Source organism: Cololabis saira, chromosome 5, assembly GCF_033807715.1.
Source record: "Cololabis saira isolate AMF1-May2022 chromosome 5, fColSai1.1, whole genome shotgun sequence".
NCBI lineage: Eukaryota > Metazoa > Chordata > Actinopteri > Beloniformes > Belonidae > Cololabis > Cololabis saira.
Genome location: NC_084591.1, coordinates 42,491,335 through 42,513,475, shown reverse-complemented (window position 1 = coordinate 42,513,475; position 22,141 = coordinate 42,491,335). Strand labels below are relative to the sequence as shown.

General features: G+C 39.0%; 1 protein-coding gene across 4 annotated transcripts in view; it reads left to right on the top strand.

Moving 5' to 3' along the window:
- LOC133444415 (voltage-dependent calcium channel subunit alpha-2/delta-4-like) overlaps positions 1 to 22,141 on the top strand; it is an 81,327-nt gene that overhangs the window by 7,119 nt on the left and 52,067 nt on the right. For all 4 annotated transcript variants that reach the window (XM_061722192.1, XM_061722190.1, XM_061722191.1 and 1 more), the window contains exons 2-11: positions 3,157 to 3,238; positions 4,194 to 4,310; positions 6,738 to 6,797; positions 9,766 to 9,928; positions 10,012 to 10,143; positions 10,540 to 10,600; positions 13,563 to 13,713; positions 15,129 to 15,203; positions 19,807 to 19,896; positions 20,040 to 20,153. In XM_061722192.1, the coding sequence (XP_061578176.1) occupies positions 3,157 to 3,238; positions 4,194 to 4,310; positions 6,738 to 6,797; positions 9,766 to 9,928; positions 10,012 to 10,143; positions 10,540 to 10,600; positions 13,563 to 13,713; positions 15,129 to 15,203; positions 19,807 to 19,896; positions 20,040 to 20,153 (1,045 nt within the window). The remainder of the gene's footprint in view (positions 1 to 3,156; positions 3,239 to 4,193; positions 4,311 to 6,737; positions 6,798 to 9,765; positions 9,929 to 10,011; positions 10,144 to 10,539; positions 10,601 to 13,562; positions 13,714 to 15,128; positions 15,204 to 19,806; positions 19,897 to 20,039; positions 20,154 to 22,141) is intronic.

Below are 22,141 nucleotides of genomic sequence, written 5' to 3'. Positions count from 1 at the left end.
CTTTAATCCTCTATGTTCTTTAGGTGATAGTAAGCCGACTTCACTGCTGTCTAAAGCTGGGCATACACTGTGCGATATTTTAAATCGTTTGATTCAGCTCCATCTCACACTGCACCACTAGATCTCTGAGTTCAAAAGTTCAAAGCCCACGATTAATGGTCTCAGGCTGTACGACCCGATGATCTGATGCGACCCGTCTGCTCACACTATACGTTCATAATCCTCACGTCGGACTTCTGTGTACTGGAACTGCAACGTCAAAAAGAAGTGGAAGAGGAGGAACCCTGAAGTGGGAGACACCCAAGATGCTCAGCAAAAACAAACGCGCTGCCTTAGCAATCTGTGCCATTCTGTGTGACGATAAATGAAAAAAGATTAGACAACGTCTAATCTTGTTTGGACAAGGAATTGGCTGGGCAGACGTGAGAAATGCGGTCTTTTTTTTCTGCTATTAAAACATGATTTGTAATGTGAATTTGCAACACTTTAAACTAAAAATAATAGTTTTTGACGTGACATCAGAGATTGCGCATGCTCTCTGTGAAAGGATGAGTCCAATCGGGTCAGAGCTGCTTCAACTGTGCGATTCCTTCACGAGGAGCGACCAGGATTTCAAACACGTTTGAATTTCTTGCGAGCACACGATTTGTGATCGGGAGCTCGTCGTGAAGTGTTACTCTCTTGTCGTTACTCCACGTATACTGCACGAGGCACGACCAACGGTTGGGTCGAAATCTGGCCCGATCCAAAAAATAGTCGCACAAGTGGAAAATCGGTTCAAAACGAGCCGATAATCGCACAGTGTCTGCCCGGCTTTAATGTGTTAAAATTCCGGTTTGTGTCCAGAACCACTCACTAAATTCTGGCTTGGCTATTGTTTTTAGCTTCACTGCTTGAAACTGAGTGTTGACTTTTGATCTTTTTTCCTTGGCTCCAAACACTTATATATTGAGGGACATTGTCGCTGCTTTTAACCCATCTCACAGCCCAGCCCACAGTAGCTCACTCTGTTGCCAGAGGGCTCTGTTTAATCAGTGCATGTGATCAATGTTTCAATTGGATTACAGTCTCCTGGCAAGATGGTTATTTAGTTTTGTGTGTCATTTGTTCAGTTATAGTATACCATTTTGTTTTGTTTTGTCTGCACATAGATGTTAAACAACAGCCCCACAATCGAACCTTGAGGAACTCCATATGTTATTTTTGTTAGCTCTGATTTGTATTACCTAAAGACAAAAAAAGAGTCCCTGTCTTTTAGTACTCCGTTTAACACTAATTTAATCAATTTTACAAATGTTATAATTTACTTTATCAACTTCTTAAGCATGACATGATTTGACAATCATGTCAGAACAGCCACATTGAAACGTCGAGCAAGTCACTTCCTGTTGCCACTTTCATTTATATTACTATGCCTTCACACATATACATACTGTATATAACCTGATCAGCTCACACATACACATGTAAAACTCTCACATACAATACTGTTATTACTGATTCAGATGCATATACAGTGCCTTGTATTTGCAGTATGAGTGTGAGGTTTTAGTAGTATGTACCGGTATGTGTTAATTTTCACTAGTTTATATGCGAGATGTTGCTCATATGTGTATGTGAGTTGATTTTATGTGTATGTGCAAGTGATTACAGTAGTATCTGCATGACTTCAGTGTGTGACTTGGTGTGTGTGAGAGTTAAAGATGCATATTGTCCTATAGGACCGCTCATAAAAATCAGTATGGAGTTGCAAACAAGCAAATACAGTATGTTAATAATAGCCTTGAACAGAGTTGGGCAGTAAAACGGTATATTAGTTTAAACCTATTTATTTTTGAATGCAGTGTAGAATTATAATGGCACAGGAGTAGGCAACCCTGGCCCTCAAGGGTGGATGTCTTGGATGTTTTAGATGTTTCCCTGCTTCAACACGCCGTGATACAAATGACTATGTCATTAACAGACTTGTGTAGACCTTGATGACATGCTGATGATGACCATTAATATTAATCAGGTGTATTGCTACAAGAAAACAAAAAAAAAAATATCCAAGAATGGGGTGTTGTTTAGCTCAGCATGATAAGCAGGCACTCCATATACAGAGGTTTGAGTCCTCCTGCCGGTGGTCCAGGTTTGAGCCTGTGATCTTTTGCCATGTGTCTTCATCTACTCTTTTTTTCCTGTTCTCCACACTGTCAATAAAGGCCACTAGAGCCACAAAAATAAAAAATAAAAAATACATGCAGGACTGTGGCCCTCGAAGACCAGGCTGAGGCAGTTTTTGCTGTGCTCACATTTTGATTGGTAATTTGTTCTCCTTTGTTTTTCAAATTTCCTGCTGCTATTTCTTCTTTGTTCTTTTCAAGTTGGGTAGAACGATACAAACGTCTTTCTGGTTTTATGTCTTATTGTCGGTCTGTCTGTGTATATATATATACGGTATATATACGGTATATATATATATATATATACATATATACATATATATATATATATATATATATATATATAAATAAATAAATAAATAAATAAAGTACAGACCAAAAGTTTGGACACACTTCCCCATTTGTTTGAATATGAAGGTGTGTCCAAACTTTTGGTCTGTACTGTATACATACAGGACTGTCTCAGAAAATTAGAATATTGTGATAAAGTCCTTTATTTTCTGTAATGCAAAAATGTCATACATTCTGGATTCATTACAGATCAACTGAAATATTGCAAGCCTTTTATTATTTTAATATTGCTGTTTTAATTGCATTACAGAAAATAAAGAACTTTATCACAATATTCAAATTTTCTGAGACAGTCCTGTATATATACTTGTATATAAACACACACACACACACACACACAAGCAAAGATAGATATATGCAGCATGACAGTGACATAGCAGGTGACAGCTCAAATCAGAAATACCTTTTGCACGGTAGTAGCAGATAAGTGGTCCATGTTGTCTGGGCACTGTATGGTAAAAAGGAGCAGAACACAGAATGTGATGTTGGTGGTTGTAGCACATAACTTGCCGTGAAATGTGTTTATTGCATGCCTGCCAATCAGATGGCTATTTGATTTGCATAACTTGTACTCGCTAGTTAAAGTATTCTTTTAAGTTTATATTCATCAATTGAATCCATGTCTTTTTTTGTTTTTCAGGGTGCAGCAGTGGGCATCAGTGTTCTCTGTTCAGCTTCGAGAATTGTCAACCAAATACTCTGGCTCTCTGTTGCTGCAGAAGGTAATCGACACCGTCAATTGTGAAAAAGCTGCTCTCTCTCCTGATGTTAGTTAATGAATGAGTCAATGATATGTTGGGTATTCAACTGACAGCAGAAACTCTGATCTGCAGTAAAAAGGTGATTCTGATTTGTTAACAGTCAACATAAGAAGTTTACATACGTAGTTAACACAGGATTGATGAAAACATAGAGTTAAAGAAAAAATAGGCCTAGACTAACAATGTTTCAAACATGGCTTATGGCTTCTGTTTTCCCTTTGACATTTATGCTTTTGGGTTTTATTTAATGTCAGAAGACAGATGAGGAAGAGCTTGGTCAAAAAAAGCAGACACAAAAAGTTATATAAACAAATGGGGGAAAAAACTGTGGAACTGACTCACTTTTCAAAATTGATCACACACAAAATGCATATAAATAGTGAAGATTGAGAAAATCATATGTAATGATTCTCTCAATTCTTCGATTGTCCTTCCATTTAATAATGCAGACTGTAGGACAGCTTTTCTCATTAATGTTTTAGAATCATGATTTCTAGCAGAATATATGATTATTTCCAGCTTAATTATTTCGTTGATTTTCTTCTCACTATAGTCCAAATGTATGGAGAAATACAGGAAAATAAGTCACTTTTTTAGATCCCAACCCTTCCTTCTGCATCCCTCCCACTTTTCAAACCAAAATTACACCCTTGTTGTTGTTGCATGTAAATACACTAATAGTGAAAAAAACAAATCAAAAACAGTTTTGTGGAGGAAAAACACAAAAAAACAAAGAAGATGAAGATGTATTGTTTTATCAAAAGTGTGTTTGGAATGTACGTAAAGAACCCGCTGTTCATATTGTATCTGACTACTACCCATCTTCTTTTCTGAAATCCAATAGTTGCGGATGTGCAAAGTTCTTGTATTCTTGAAGTTGTTTGTTTAACACCTACATCTAAATTTGTTTCCACAGAAACTCAAGGATGTGGAATCCATCATTAAGATTGTGGAGCTCAACGGAGATGATTTAGTAATTGACTACTCTGATGAAATTGAACGAATGTTGGGAAGTAAGATGAAGTCTGTGAAGGTGAGGACGTACAAAATCAGGCATTTCAATTGTGCAGTGAGTAATGTCATTAATAACCAATAACTTGTAATGTAATTTAGTTCAGTCATTATTGTATTTTGGTTCGCTCGTTATTGCATTTTCCCCAGTGCTCAAGAATTATGGATTTAAGTCCAAGCTTGGGCTTTTTTGTTCAATTTGCATCTTCTTCCCATCTGCCCCTTTTTTTTAGGTTACGTCCACAGTCCATTACATCCAAAGTCGAGAAACATGAATCTTAAACTGATGCTAAATTGTTAACAATAGTGAGTTTAATCCCAAAAGGGATTGCAATGTAAACTACTTATACAATATAGATATGTTGATGATGATGATGATAATAATACATTAAATCAAATTAAAACTGGAAAGTAGACTATTGGAGCTTGATGAAAGTCTCCAGAGATCACAGTGGATTCACTGCTCTGTTGGGCCTGTAACCTGTAACAGCTGAGCTGATGATGTCACATGTAGCATTGGCAGGTAATACAGGTGACACAAGTAGCAGCACAGACCAAAAGTCACTCCTAGCAGTTCCACATCAGGGTTGCAGAGGCAGAGGGTTGTTGACTTGTGCAATTGGCTTTGAGTTGGCCTCTATAATTAGTCTTCCACAGTTCCAAAAGAGTTCTTGACGAAGGCTCTCAGTTGATGTTGTATAGTTCCAAGGATTCTGAAATGAATCGTATGCTTTCTTGTAGTCAATCCAGGCAGTGTACAGATTGGTTTTCCTCATATTGCAGTATTTGGCAACTGCCCCGTCGACCAGTAGCTGGTGCTTGGCTCCTCTGGTCTTCCTGCCAATTCCCTTTTGAGCTACAGGAGCCATGTCCCTGCTTATCTTGGCTGCTATGATGCCTGACAGGAGACTCCATGTTGTGCAGAGGCAGGTGACTGGCCGGTACACTGCAAAAACTCAAAATCTTAACAAGAATATTTATCTTATTTCTAGTTAAAATGTCTCATTTTTAGTCAAAAAAATCTCATTACAGTTACAGTAAAACAAGACTCATCACTGGAAAAAACAACAATTTTCCACTGTTTCAAGTAGATTTTCACTTAAAATAAGTAGGAAAAATCTGCCAGTGGAACAAGATTTCTTTGCTTGTAATGAGAAGATAAATCTTGTCCCACTGGCAGATTTTTCTACTTATTTCAAGTGAAAATTTACTTGAAACAGGTGAAAATTGTCAAATAACAAGTAATTTTTCTGGTAGTGACTCTTGTTTTAAGTGTAATGAGATTTTTTGACTAAAAATGAGACATTTTAACTAGAAATAGGACAAATATTCCTGGTAAGATTTTGAGTTTTTGCAGTGTAGTTGGATGGGATTGCACCTTTTTGGGAGTCCTTCATGATGAGGACCATTTGGCCTCATCAAAGCTGTGAGTCTTTGTTTGGCAGTTTTCAGTGCCTCAGGTAGAGCGAGTTTGTCATATTTGTTAGGCAGATGTTTGGTCATTGCAACTTTCAGCTGTTCCAGTTTCTCTTTAAACAAACTGTCTGACTTGTGTCTGTGTTGCCTTTATCTTAATGTGTAGTCATCTCTGCCAGATAGATCTAATCTAATCTAATAGGCCTCTGCTTCTAACTGGTGCTGGGGATCTTGTTACCAAGTCTGATTGGTCTCGGTGATGGTGCCAGTAGGTATTGTTAGCAGCACGGCATTTGCATCTTCTAGGAAACTTTCAGACTGAGACCAGACATACATGAACTTGAGAGGACAATATAGGATATATTTTTCCAAACTGTATTTACTTTTCATCAAAGCACTGCATATTAAAACAATCTGAAGGTAGTTATTTACCCTGTTTTACATCTAATGTCGTTTCATTTAACCAGAAAAGTTTTCATAAATGTATTCTTTACTGAGGTGTGCTGGCGATAACATAACAAGGTTGCAAATTCATGCATTACAGTTCTTGTAAAAAATAAACAATAAAACACAGAATCATAATATTTCACAATCAAGAAGTATTCTTATAGGTCATCAATATCCGAGACCTAGTTAGGAATTTAATCAATCATTGCTCTGAGCCCAGCCACTCCGGGACTTTACTCTCATAGGCTTGCTTTTAAACTGTGCTTCTTAATCAGCCACATCTTGGCTTTTAAATTATTTTGGAGACCCTGGTTTCCCGAAATAATTAAATGGAAGATGGATGATAAAGGAGAAAAATAAAAATGTACGGAATGCTAATATATACATGTATATATATATACATACACACACACATGTATTTTTGCTCTATATTCTCACAACAAAAGCACTTTAATGGCATTTCCCATTGTCACATGGTACAGATGTTTTTAACCTCACCCCCCATCCCCACCCATCTGTCCTGTTTGTTTTTTGACTCTATACCTTTGCTCTATGTTTTACTCTTTTTTTTCTCTCCATGTGTCAGAGGTTAGCGGAGTCGGCTGAGGATTCTGACCTGTACCATGAATTCAACGCTTCACTAGAGGTCAGTACCCCCAATTTTGTCCTGATAAACTACCAGTTGCCTGACTGACAACACAAGCTGCAATATCGTATTTTTATCACATGAGCCTCAGTTGCCCTAGAGCGGTACTACTAGATCACTTTGGACAAAACTTACTAAATGTAATTGAGATAACAGTAGGTCAGTTTGCATTTAAAATTGAAAAAGGATTTGAGCTTTAAAGCTTCTGCTGACCCTTGCAATTAGATAAGATCAAACATCACTAATCCCATGTGGTAAGTGGGTTGACACTACGGCAAAGCATTATTGGAAACTTCACATGAGTGTTAAATGGTGTGGCACAATTCTCATCACAAGGTGAGTCCACCTGTTATCTGAATTATTAAGACTGTTTCCGGGTGTTCACATGACTTGGTCTTTCCCTTTCTTTACACAAAGCTATCCCAGTCAAGACTGTTCTCCTCCTTTCTGTTTTTAAGAAACTGTTGAAAATTGCTTTGATTAAACAACTCCTGACTGCTCTCTCATTCGAAGCTCTTGAATTGACATGATAGCATCACACAGTTGCTGCAGATTTGTGGGCTGCACATCCATGATGGGGTATCTCCCGTTCCACCACATCCCAAAGTTGCTCTATTGGACTGAGATCTGGTGACTGTGGAGGCAATTTGAGTTCAGTGAACTTATTATGACATGGCGAGTTATCCTGCTTGAAGCAGCCATCAGAAGATGGCCCACTGTGGTCATAAAGGGATGGACAAGGTCAGCAACAATACTGACCATCGGTAGCCTGTGGTGTTGACACGATGCTCAATTGGTAGTAATGTGCCCAAAGTGTGCCAGGAAAATATCCCCCCACCATTACACCGCCACCAGCCTGAACCATTAATACTAGGAACTGTTGATACTCCATGCTTTTATGTTGTTAACACCAAATTCTGACCTTACCCTCTGAATGTCGCAGCAGACATTGAGACTCATCAGACCAGGCAATGTTTTTCCAATCTACTGTTGTCCAGTTTTGGTGAGCTTGTGTGAATTGTAGCCTCAGTTTCCTGTTCTTAGCCGACAGGAGTGAGCCGGTGGTCTTCTGCTGCTGTAGCCCATCCGGCTCAAAGTTTGACGTGTGCGTTCAGAGATGCTCTTCTGAATAACTTGGTTGTAACAAGTGGTTATTTGAGTTACTGTTGCCTTTCTAGTAGTTCGAATCAGTCTGGTCATTCTCCTCTGACCTCTGGCATCAACAAGGCATTTGCTTCCGCAGAACTGCCGCTCACTGGATATTATCTCTTTTTTTAGACCAATTTCGGTAAACCCTAGAAATGGTTGTGCGGTAAAATCCCGGTAGATCAGCAGTTTCTGAAATACTCAGACCAGCCCGTCTGGCACCAACAACCATGCCACGTTCAAAGTCACTTAAATCAACTTTCTTCTCCATTCTGATGCTGGTTTGAACTGCAGCAGATCGTGTTGACCATGTCTACATGCCTAAGTGCATTGAGTTGCTGCCATGTGTTTGGCTGATTAGAAATTCGCAATTGGACAGGTGTACCTAATAAAGTGGCCGGTGAGTGTATATATAAGAATTTACCATTCAACATGTTGCTGACTGTTCATTTAGGTTTAGTGTATGTTTGCATGGCAGAAAACCAGCTTCATCACCATGGGGTTTACACTTCAGATCAGCCGTCACATGATTGCAGAGGGACATCGTTTTCACAGACAATGGCACCACACTTCTGTGGGTCATCTCAACACTTAACCTCACAGATATGATTACACACAAAAAACAAACTTTCTGCAGAAAAAAAATCATAAAATATATGTACAGGGTTTTGGCTTGATGTGCTTGAATCAGATTATTTGTGCACAGATGAGCCTTTTCTGTGTGTGGAGTTTTGAGATACTCATCTCCTCTGAGACTCACAAACACATGCTGCATTTAAGGGCTGGTAAAAAGCTAGGATATGAAAAAGGGAAAAACAATTCTCTCTGATGACCGGATTTTAAGGGCACCTTTCTAGATTTTAAAAGTCTTAGTATTGTGGATTCAACTAAGCTTTTAATGGTGCCCAACTGAACTCACTTTGCTCTGTAAACAGCAAGCTATCATTAAAATGAACTAAAGTACTACATTGTGTTGTTCGGTGAGTGTAATCAATGTTACTCCACCATACTACTTAAAGAATACTTTTTTGATAATTTAGTATTATTTATTTTAAATCTAAAATCAAACTGACTATTTTTGTGTTTTTTTTTATGTAAATCATCAGGCTAGATCAACTTTTAGGCTGTATGATGATTACCTCATGTTGTCAACTCATCATCACTAAATATATCTCCCATTTTCATCCATCTTCAAAATACTAACTTAAGATAGTAAGCTCAGACACATGTGGCGTCCACAGAATGCTCTACACAAGTAATATTTTTGAGTTCATTTATTATTGCAGGTATATAGTTCAGTCAATTATTACAAAATTCAGCAGGCCTTTCCGGCACAAATGCTGGGTTTGTTATTGTCCAGGCTCAATGTTCTCAGGTGTACACACAGAGGTTTATGTTGTCATTTACATGCTCAGCCGTGTAGGTCACAGAGTGCATCACAATTTGTTCTCTTAAAACATCCTCACAGAGCTTCTTCAGTGTCCCATAGCCACCTACTCACATTATTTTAATACTAATAATACTAATACCACTACTCTAAATGTGTTGAAAAGTTTACAATGAGTTGAGTGTATTCATCATTTATAACTCCTTATTGTCTTGTTGGTCAGAGTACTTTACAGTAAAAGTGTACAAGGAGGAGCTAGAACTGATTACCCTACTTTAAGTTCGGTGGTCACTTTCGATTTCCTTTCTTAAAAGCTGGATATTCAACCGGGCTGATTTCTTGGATTTATGTTTTTGTTTATCTGGTGACACTTAAAAAAACAAAACAAAAACAGTAATTTTCAGCTTCTTAATTTTCTGTTCATATATTTTTCAGTTTGATTACTACAATTCCATGCTGATCAACACAATGGATGACGATGGGAACTCTGTGGAACTGGGTGGAGAGTTTTCTCTTGAAGAGAATGAACATTTCAACAACTTGCCTGTGAACACTCAGCAGAGCAACATCCAGGTTCCCACCAACGTTTACAACAAAGGTAAGAGATTGTTTTCATCAGACAGTACTAGTGACAACCACATTTTCCCCAGTGTCTATATCAGGACATTTCTATCTGAACAGATCCTAACATACTCAATGCCATCTACAACTCTGAGGCTTTAAATGACGTCTACATCAGCAACTTCCTGAAGGATCCCACGCTCACCTGGCAGTACTTTGGCAGTTCCTTTGGCTTTTTTAGGATATATCCTGGTAAGTTTATTTGAACATCCATTATTTCACTTGGTCCAACTAAGAGTAATTTACACACTTTTCTTTTAAAGTATACTCACCTGTTGTACAAGTCTTATATGAGTCTATTTTGCACATCCTTGAAGCTACTTTGTTATCTTGCTTTGCAGTAATACAACAAAAAGGCTCTTCTCAATGTATCAGTTAAATATGCAGCATCATTCATTTGACTGTTTGAACACAGTGGTGGACAAATCTGCTATTTTCTGAATGCTTGAAATTCACTTTAAAGTTAGAATTGTCAGTTTTGTAGTATCATCCAATTAGTTATGTATGTTTTGCACGTTCATTCCATGTCAGTCATGGTATTAATATCATCATTATCAGGGCTGTCAATTGACATTGTGTTGTTGTAAGGTATTAAATGGACACCAGACACCAACGGTGTGGTTGCTTTTGACTGCAGGAACCGAAATTGGTGAGTTTTGTCCAGAATAATCTCATATAACTTCAAAATTCTGTCTGTTGATGTTTCTTTGACTCTTTCTAAATAAAAAATGAACTGTTTTGAGGAGTTCTGTTCTGCAAGATTTATGGTAAATGTTTAGACTACTAAATGCACTTAGGCATGTAGACATGGTCAACACGATCTGCTGCAGTTCAAACCAGCATCAGAATGGGGAAGGAAGGTGATTTAAGTGACTTTGAACGTGGTATGGTTGTTGGTGCCAGACGGTCTGGTCTGAGGCCCCGTTTACACGTAGCAAAAACGGTGGTGTTTTCATGCGTTTTGGCCGTTCATTTACACAAAAACAAAGCTCAAAGTCACCAAAAACGATCAGTTCTGAAAACCCCGGTCAAAGTGGAGATTTGCAAAAACTCCGTCTTCACGTTTGCTTGTAAACAGAGAGAAACGGACATTTAGGCTTCAGAACGTCTCATTATGCAACAGAAACGTCACCAGCGTCAAGTGTGCGACCTGTGTTTACAATTTGTCTGGCAACGTCAATATTTTCTCGTATTTTACTTGTTTTATATTCTAACGTCACACTTAAAAGTAACTCCAATTCTCTCTCACTCCAAACAAAAGACTCTAGTTCCGTCTTGGAAGTAACTGGAAGTTACTCGTGTCATTTGTTGATGTTTTTTCCAGGATTCTGATTGGCTAGCATGACTTTATCTTCTCGTTACAGTGCCCCCTGTAGGTTTGGCTGCTCATAGCACCTTAACAGTGTATTTATGCGGGTTCGTGTAAATGATGGTATTTTTGAAAACGTAGAGGGGGAAATATCTGTTTTTGTAAATACCCAGTTATGTGTAAACGTGGCTTGAGTATTTCAGAAACTGCTGATCTACTGGGATTTTCACGCACAACCATCTCTAGGGTTTACAAAGAATGGTCCACAAAAGAGAAAATATCCAGTGAGCGGCAGTTCTGTGGGTGCAAATGCCTTGTTGATGCCAGAGGTCAGAGGAGAACGGCCAGGCTGGTTGGAGCTGATAGAAAGGCAATGGTAACTCAAATAACCACTCGTTACAACCGAGTTATGCAGAAGAGCATCTCTGAACTTACAACACATGAAATCTTGAGGTGGATGTGCTACAGCAGCAGAGAACCACACCGGGTGCCACTCCTGTCAGCTAAGAGCAGGAAACTGAGGCTACAATTTGTACAGGCTCAACAAAATTGGACAACAGAAGATTGGAAAAACGTTGCCTGGTCTAATGAGTCTCAATTTCTGCTGCAACATACGGATGGTACGGTCAGAATTTAGTGTCAACATGAAAGCATGGATCCATCCTGTTGTTTAGAATGAATGTCTCCTAATTCAGCAGCGGGTATGTACCAGGGCTCAGCCCAGACAAAAGCAGCCCCCGTATCGTTAAAGAACACAAGTGGTTGAGGACACATGGAATGTGCAGGTCACAGGAAGGGCTTGGAGTTACCACTAGCACTAAGGCGGCGAGTGACTGGCAAGCAGCTCCTTATCTCCAGATTGTGCTGAGGCTTGAGGAGTTGCAGGTGAGCACACCTTTAGGGAATCAGCCCTCCATCCTGCAGCAGTCTTCCTAGGCGCCCTCTGGTGGTCGCCTGCCAGGAAAACCACAGAGAAACACAATACCCTGACATCGAGGAAGAAAACTAAATTGGAGACATTGATTCTTTTCATTATTGGATAATTAGAGCTTTATGCAGCAAACTTTAGACATGATGCAGTTTGTGTTTACAATTTGCCACCAGTATTTTCACCGAAAACAACCGCTGGTCTTCGTAGAGAGAATTTGAGCACATCTTGTAGGAAAGTAACTGAAGGAAGGAATGAGATTTTGCGCGGGAGAAGTTGTAGCATGAGTGTATGTAATCATACAGCATCATGCTGGTGGTATAAGAACTTGTAAGCAGTTAAAGATGAAGCATGACAACTGGAACATGATATGCTGATTGTTGTCACCCACTTCAATAGGCTTTTGCTCTCGCAAAGGGAAAACCAATCTAGAAGCTGTGGATTAGGAGCTTTGTTAGGAATGTGGGTGCCATCAATACATCCGATCACACTGGGAAATCCTTTAAGGAAAATCTTTTGCTCACAGAGGAGGGATTCAATTAAAAAATATTTTGTGAATCAATAATTATATTATTTTCTAAATCATATACCCCAAATTCTGTAAAGTTCTTTATATATTGGCTGGCATTGTGTCTAGCAAATATATAGAATGTTTTTATATACTGTATATATTAGTGAAGTGAAGAGAATTGACTGATGTAAATAAAGACATTGTGCCCTAATCCTGGGCTGGAATATTGTTGGTTATGACTGTGAGAAGCTAAAAGGTTTATAGGTTTTTTTAGCTTCAGAAATGCTCAGAGGATTTTGTGCTCTGAGGTGTGTGAGTGGTAGACTTGAAGTGCATCAAGCAATAATATCAAGTACAAAACCTTAAGGGCTTACTTTTCTAGAAAATGATGAATAGAAATAAATCCCTCTGTAAGGTTTCATTATATCTTTGGCTGGGTGTTGGCTGCTGCTCAGCCAACCTGATCCTCTCTAAAAGGAGTTCTGATCCTCTTTATAAGATGTTAAGCTCCTCCTTAGCTAGGTCACTTCAGTCCACATGGCACCATATGTGACAGTTCATACCTTTTTAAATAACAACAGAAGTGTCTTCACCCAGATACACAAAAACCGTATATAGGTGAACACCCTGTCACAGCTGATTTGCTAAAGCTGCTGCATGCACTGACTCCAACAGTATAAGTATAATTTGCCTTCAGAGACTAACAAAAGTATTTTTGAAGTTGATTGAAGTTAGAAGTTTAGGATTAAATGTATGGTGCCAAATGTAAATATTCCTGGCAATGTGGCATTTACTGATCCAGAATGAATTACTGCTTGACATAAAGTCCTAGTGTTGATTGAAACATAGCTGGCTTTGTGCAGGTACATCCAGGCAGCTACGTCTCCAAAGGACATCATCATCATGGTGGATATCAGTGGCAGCATGAAGGGCTTGAAGATGACCATAGCTAAGCACACCATCAACACCATCCTGGACACGCTGGGAGAGAACGACTTTGTCAACGTCATTGCTGTGAGACTTTTATGGAACGGCTTTAAAAACAACATGAATTATGGGAGGGAGGGGAGGGTACGAAAAACACAAATCAAATGGACAACTACATGTAACACATTACTCCATCTTCTAGAGTGCAGGTTGTTGCAGTAGCTCCATTATATTGTCAGAAATTGATATCTTTTTTAGCTTTTTTCTTCATTGATAATATTGTTGTTGTTTTTTTGTTTGTTTTTTCACTAGTGGCCTTTATTGAGAAAGTAGGTAAAAAGGAAATGGGTAGAGAGAAGAGGCAGGGGGGGCATTGCAGTGCAGAGCGACAGGCCGGAACTCAAACCTGCACTGCAAAAACTCAAAATCTTCCCAGGAATACTTGTCTTATTTCTAGTTAAAATGTCTCATTTTTAGTCAAAAAATCTCATTACACTTAAAACAAGAGTCATTACCAGAAAAATAACTTATTTGACAATTTTCACCTGTATCAAGTAAATTTTCACTTGAAATAAGTAGAAAAATCTGCCAGTGGGACAAGGTTTATCTTCTCATTACAAGCAAAAAAATCTTGTTCCACTGGCAGATTTTTCTGCTTATTTTAAGTGAAAATCTACTTGAAACAGGTGAAAATTGTTGTTTTTTCCAGTGATGAGTCTTGTTTTAAGTGTAATGAGATTTTTTGACTAAAAATGAGACATTGTAACTAGAAATAGACAAATATTCTTGTTAAGATTTTGAGTTTTTGCAGTGTGCGCTGCCTGTACCAGGACTACAGCCTCTACAAATGGCGCCTGCTCACCCCACTGAGCTATCCATCGCTCAAATTTTTGAAACTCTTTTTAATAATTATAATGAAATGACTGCTACTGCAATAATTCTCTTTCAGGGATAAATAAAGTATTGAAGTGACATGAATTAACAAAACTAAACCTAAACCTAGAAGCAGAACAACACTCCCCTGCTGGTTCCACAGAGACTAAAACAACCATTTGTGTCTTTTTCACCTTAAAATGCAATACAACAAAACTTTATTAATTTCATTCTTCTATTTATACAGGAAAGGACTCATTGGTATTAAAATGTCTTTCACAAGAATGCCCTGACCAACATAGCCTCAGCACGTTTAATTCAATGGGAAGTTGTATTTTACACTATAGTCTACAGTAAAATACAGTAAAAATACAGTAAAGCCCCCCCCCCCCAAAAGAAAAGTGTCATAAACTTAGGGTAATTGTTGCAGGCATAAGTCTCCAGACTTCCTTTACCCTATCCACCTCCTCTAGCTCCACCGGGGGTTCATTGAAACTACTTTTCCAATGTTGACACAAGCTGCAATTACAGGGGGTTCCCTGCAAAGGCTTTATTACTGATGGAGTGGTTTGAATGCTTGAGAGTTTTCTCATTAACCTTTCTGTCCCGTTGTGCTTCCCCTTCCGTAGTACACTGACTATGTTCGTTACGTGGAGCCGTGCTTCAGGGGAACTCTGGTCCAGGCTGACTTGGACAACAGAGAGGTAAGACCTTTATCTACTTCTAGCGGCTTAGACAGCTGAAGATGGATCCAGGCAGATATTACACATGCACAAACACACACACAGAGCTATTCACAGTCAGATCAGCCTCTTTGCCTACTTCTTGAGGTGACATAAGGTCAGGTCAGCTTTCAGCTTTCAGCTTATACAGTTGGGTCCAGAAGAATTTGGACAGGGTTTTTTGATTTTATAATTATGTGTATATGAATCCCTGAAAATGGAGGCACTTTACCTTATAATGTCTGTAATTTGTAAATTTTTGTGATCACATCTTGAATGTTTTTATTCCAGAGCAATTGTTGTGGTATGTTAAAAACAAAATAAAAAAAAAAAAACATTGTCATTGTCCAAATACTGTAACTCTGGACTGATGTTTCTGTTTTTCAGTGATTTTCCAAGTGTATATAGCTGTTTTATTTTTCGCTAGCTGCATGACTCTTGAAACTTGATAACAGTGTTAGGGAAGGCAAAGATATACAATATATATGCTCTGTGGCAGACGAGACACAAGTGCAAATCATCAGGGACGTGAGGCCAAGAAAAGTCAACCTTTATATAACAAGACAAAGCCACGTCTTCAAAGGAAAACATGAAGAGAAGTTAACAGAAGCAGAAAAGGACAGAAGTAAGAAAACAAGAGAACAAGCCAAGACCCAAGAACCTATCCCAACAAAGCAATAAACCAAACCCACATCCTAACAAAAGCACCAAACTAAATCCAAATCCTGACAGTTAAAGACAACATTATTTCATCAGGATTACTTTACCAATGGAAATTGTAATTTTGCAAGTGGTTTGGACACAAGAACCCATCAATGGAACCTTACACCTTGGGTAAACCGGTGCACAAACATGGAGATATGATGATCCAGTGCTGTCTATTTTATCTGCCCAGAGATTTTTCATCTGTGCTGCCTACACCAACAGATGCCCCAAATGCAGTTACATGGACAAACTGTAAAAAACTGTACGGACATTTGGAAACAAGCGACCCAGCACCCAGAAGTCATTTCCATTATTGTGGGTGATTTTAAACAGTTCAACCTCAACGACCTTCTCCTCGAGTACCATCAACACATCACCTGTGCCAGGAGAGGCAGCCAGATCTGTTACACCACAGTTTGTTACACCACAGTGTGAGAGACTCCTACAAGTCCATCCCACTTCCACACTTTGCCAAATCTGATTACTTGACAATTCTCCAGCTGCCTGCCTACAAGCAGAAGCTTAAGTTCATACAAATAGCAGTGAGGGAAGTCCACAGGGAAGTCCACAGCTGGTCAACAGAACACGTAGGCTATCTGGACTTCAGGACTCTTTCCATATGACTGACTGGATGACTTGGATGAGTATGCAAGTTCACGGATTGATTATTTCAGGTTCTGCATGGAATTGTGTGTGCCCTTCCACTCATTTTATCTATCAGAAGCCCTGGGTAAAAAAAAAAACAACCTATGTTCACGTGTGCTTGAGAGAGAGCACCATGACTTTCACCTCCAACAACCCAGACAGCTACAAGAACTCCAGATATGCACTAATGAAGCCATCAAAGTGACTAAGAAACAGTACAGGGATAAATTGGAGCACTTTTGTAAAAGTCTGCAGGTGATTATAAAGTATGAAACACCACCAGCCCAGTTAAGGAGAAACCTTTAACCTTTAACCTTTTAAATTGGTTAAAACCAAGCGCCAATAATCTTAACTACCAGGTTGAGGCTCGTGCACCACTAATGCTTGCTGTTCCTTGACTGGCTGCTACAGACTGACTCCAAAAGCGAGTCAATCTCCATTGATTCCCATGTTAAAATGTCCAACTTTAGAGCAGAAATAAACATAAATGTTATCTAGACTCATTAAAAAAAACATTTTGGTCTAATCATTTGAAATCACACCCATGACAACCCTGAGGGGGTAACTTGTGTTGTACCACACCAGGAGAATGTATATAAAGCATTACATTTATTTCTAATATACTGATTCACGGTTGGTTCAGCCAATGGCTAGCTATTATCACTTCCTACTGGATAATCTTAATGGCACTGCCCTTATAGAAACAACCATCCGTTTGTACTAACCCGGCGTCGGTTCAACATGATAGTAATCTTTGGTGGGGTGTTCTTGTTGGGTTTCCCAGTAACATGGTTGTGGCCCCTACGAAGAAAAAGAGGGTTGAAAACCACTCTTCAGAAACCAATGGGTCATGTGACCTAATGCTTGGTCCATTGTTTTATACAGTCTATGGTCAAAACCTCGTAAATCTGCCAGCCCAACAACATCTTTTATCCCGTCCTAAAGACATGTGCCACCCAGCTGTCACAAGTTTAGGCTGACATCAACTTGTCCCTTTCTTTTCCCTGTGTTTCGCAAAAACAACAATCGTGCCTATGGCCAGGAAAAGTACTTTGTCTTGCCTGAATGACTACTAGCCCATTGCTTTAACCTCTATTGCAATGATGCCTGGAGGAAGGTGTCACATCCTATGTCAATATGAACATGCCTGCACATCTGGACCCTTCTCAGTTTGCATACTGGCACAATTGATCTGTGGATAATGCCCTTCAGAATGCTCTTCAGGCTGCTTTTAAAACTTATATTCCATTCAAACTCGTGTTACAACCGTGGCATTTGGGTCTGAGCAGCTCCATCTGCAGGTGGGTGCTGGACTATTAGCAACTGAAAATCATCCACACTTATCCTTAACACTGTACTGCAAAAACTCAAAATCTTACCAGGAATATTTGTCTTATTTCTAGTTAAAATGTCTCATTATTAGTCAAAAAATCTAAAAATCTCATTACACTAAACATTACCAGAAAAATAACTTATTTGACAATTTTCACCTGTTTCAAATAAATTTTCACTTGAAATAAGTAGAAGAATCTGCCAGTGGAACAAGATTTATCTTCTCATTACAAGCAAAAAATCTTGTTCCACTGGCAGATTTTTCTACTTATTTCAAGGGAAAATCTACTTGAAACAGGTGAAAATTGTTGTTTTTTCCAGTGATGAGTCTTGTTTAAGTGTAATGAGATTTTTTTGACTAAAAATTAGACATTTTAACTAGAAATAAGACAAATATTCTTGTTAAGATTTGGGGTTTTTGCAGTGTGGCATCCCACAAGGCTTTTGCATCAGTCTTCTGATGTAAAATCTGTTGAAGCATGTAGCGAAGCACATAAGCAACAGTATCAAAATGGAATACCACAGTGATTGGCCTCTTCATCAATGATGATGAGACTACAGGAAGGATGTACTGTAATAGACCTGACCATATAGTGCCCCAACAACAACCTCTCCCTGAATGTCAATAAGACAAAAGAAGTCATCATTGACTTCAGAACAGTGGCGATCAGGGCCCGCTCTCCATCAGCTGTTCACTCATGGAAATAGAGTGTATAGATCACCAACTCCTTCTCATGGTCTCTGAACTCCCGCTTCACCATCAAGAACGCTTAAGAGAGCTTGTTTTTCCTGATGAGGCTTAAGAGCTTTGAGTTGGAACAAATACCCCGGTGAATTTGTACCACCACACTGATTTATCATAATGTGGCTGGGGAACCTGCCGGCCCACAGACACAAGCTGCTAACAACAACTGTCAGAACTGCATTGTAGCTGATCGTTGGCGCTGATCTCCCTTAGCTCAAAACAAATCTACTCCACCTACTGTCAGAGGAGCATGGAATCCATCAGCAGGGATGCCAGCCACCCTGCTCTCTCCTTCACCCCGCTCCCCTCCGGTAAACACTACTGGACCACCACACAACTCCAAGACAGGTCCTTTCCAATCTATCACAATCCTAAATGGATAAGGATCACCTCAGTCTCTACCCCCATTCTCCATCCTCTACAAAACAATATGCTTCTATTTGTCACACTTATTGATTACATTCTCTACTGTACACACTACTTTGGTTCAGTTGCATAGTCTGACTTCTGCACCTTATGCTTCCTTTTTTTTTTACTTATTGTATGCTGTCTCATGTGTCCTTTGTGTTATAACTATACAGTAGTGTTACTGTAAAATCTTGTATTGATATGTAGAGTACATTATGTATTGTCTTGCACAGTCTTGTCTCCTCTCCCCAAACCCAGTTTATTGTCATATATGCCAAATATCCCATTGTGAGTGTTATGTGTTTTTTTGGCAATATAGTTTTATAAATGCTATATTGTAAATACATGCAACACTAAAACTCAAATTGAATTGAAACTAAACCGAACGACTTTCGATCAGGTGTCATTTGCATCTTCTATATGCAGATAAACATTTTACAGTCCCAGTCAATCTTATACTGTCAGCTAAGCAATAAACAGGTCATGACTAGCTTTCTGAAAGATCACACATCATAAGTGACCTCAGTTATTTACCTATTCAGACAATACCCCCTTTTAGATTAGTATGACACACAATTACAAATCACAACAGGTGTGATATGAGGAACATTGGCACCAAAGAATTTACTGAATTACTAAGTGTAGTGTCAGCACACTTCAGCTGAATAAAGAGATACACGATACACAGCTTTAAAACTGTATTTTTGTATTATTGCTGGTGGAACAAACATTGTTCTCCTCATCTCTTAGCATTTCAAGCTGTTGGTGGAGGAACTGCATGTCAAAGGAGAAGCAAAAATCAAGAATGCCATGAAGGAATCCTTCAAGATCCTAAATGAGGTCGGGTTAACTCTTTGCCCATCACTTTCTGAAGACAACTCTGACGTTAAAATAATACATTATAAATTACAAGTCTTGAAAAAGCATAATCTTTGAAGACTATTTAATGAAAGACATGATGATATTTTCATGTGTGTCTATAGGCGAGGCTGAAAGGTCAAGGCAGCATGTGCAACCAGGCCATCATGCTGATCACGGATGGAGCCATGGAGGACTACGAGTCTGTCTTTGAAGAATTCAACTGGCCTGATCGCCGGGTAAGGACCAGGTGTGAGACAGGGAAATATTTTTCCATTTACCACAGAAGCATGAAATAGCAATAGCGTTTTTGAGCCTGTATATCTATAGGTAAAATCAATATATTTTTACAGAATGTGAGACCAAGGAGTGAGATTATTTATGTGTAGAGATGCTTACTGACCTGCATTTTCACGATGTTGAGGTACTGATGACCTCTGACTGGTTCATTTTTTCTCCAAAACTATGATGAAACCTTGAAAATATAAATACCATTGATAAAAATGAGTGTGGGGATTCACACCGAAAGCGTCAAATATCGCCTGTGGTCGCTCAGGTCGCTTGCCGACGCCTGCTGACATGCCAGCACATGCTTGCAGTATAGGCTTTTAAGCTGCGCTGCAGAACTGGAGGGAAAAAAGTGTATATACATATACAATACAGACCAAAAGTTTGGACACACCTTCTCATTCAAACAAATGGGGAAGTGTGTCCAAAGTTTTGGTCTGTACTGTATCTATATCTATAGCGTGCACATTTAGAATTTAGAATTTATTAAAGGATAGCCCCTGGAGATTTAACATCTCATTTTCAAGGGGGTCCCAAGAAAACATACAACATTACAATATATCACATTACAGTACAGACATACATGACATAAAACAAACACAGACATCTTGCTCACCCCCTCCCACACACAAGCCCTACCCACATACGTCTAGTTACAAAATAGACTAATTGAATAACCGAAACAATGAGATAAATATAACATAACAGAGAGGAAACAAAACAAAAAAAAACATAAATAAATAGAAAAAAGGACAAATAAATACATTAAAAACATAGGCAACTTGTTTTAAGATGAGAGTATAATGACAACTTAAAACAATGAAAAGAGGTAATAGAGAGCAAAAAGAGAGGAAGACTATTCCAATCTGATGGAGCTTTAAAATAAAATGATCTTTTACCAACCTCTTTTGAAATTCTAGGAACAAAGAAAAAAGGAAAATTCTTATGTCTGAGTGAGTATGGAGAGTTATATGGAATCATGAGTTCTTTTAAATATGGAGGACAGTGAAAATAAACACATTTAAAAAGGAACTGAAGCCAGTGAAATTGCCGTCTAGATTCGGGTTGCAACCAGTTCAATGAATCAAACATAAAACAATGATGTGTTCTGAAAGACAACGTAACACAAATCTACATAATGAATTAAATAATACATCTTCAGTTTCCTCTTTCACCATCTCACTTTGGGAAGCCTTCTTCATATTTCAGCAGTGCATTATCTGAGTAAGTGCAGGGCCCTGTGCCGTCGGTCCATCTGGGTCCACATGGTTCTGCAAACTCAGCAGGGAATTTCATCGTCTGATATCGGAGCTCCGTTTTGACGATGCTTCGTTTCGCCGTTATTTCCGTGTAGAAAAGGGTGAGTTTGATGCTCTCCTAAACAAGATTGGTCCACAGATCAACAGGATGGATATCAACTATTGGTACTGGTGACCGGCTGGCAGTCTGTCTGCAGTGAGCACCATGGACACACCGGGTCGCAGCCAATTTGGTCAGTGTCAACTTAAAAAAATAGATGGAGCGATTAAAAAAGATAATGCGCTAAATATGCCTGTAATTAATTAATCGCAATTAGCACACTAATTTGACACCCCTGTGAAATAGATAATTCCTCATAAAATCAGTTTGTGTGTGCACAGCTCTGCTCCTGTATGCATGTGAATGAGTGTAAGTTTGTGGACAATGTGCATTGGACAAGGCTTCTCGCTTTGTGAATCCTGGTCTGTGATTGGACGCTGCCTCGGCGTCGCCGCTGCTTATTTGCATAAAGTTGACATTCTCTCAACTTCAAATTGACACTCTTGACGCTTCCGACGCATCTCGCAGGGAGCCTTCATAGACAATGAATGACACCCGTGACGCTTTCGGTGTGAATGCACTGCATGCAGGATTTTGTCACATATTAATGCACAGCCTTACTCGCCTAGTCCGTGGACTT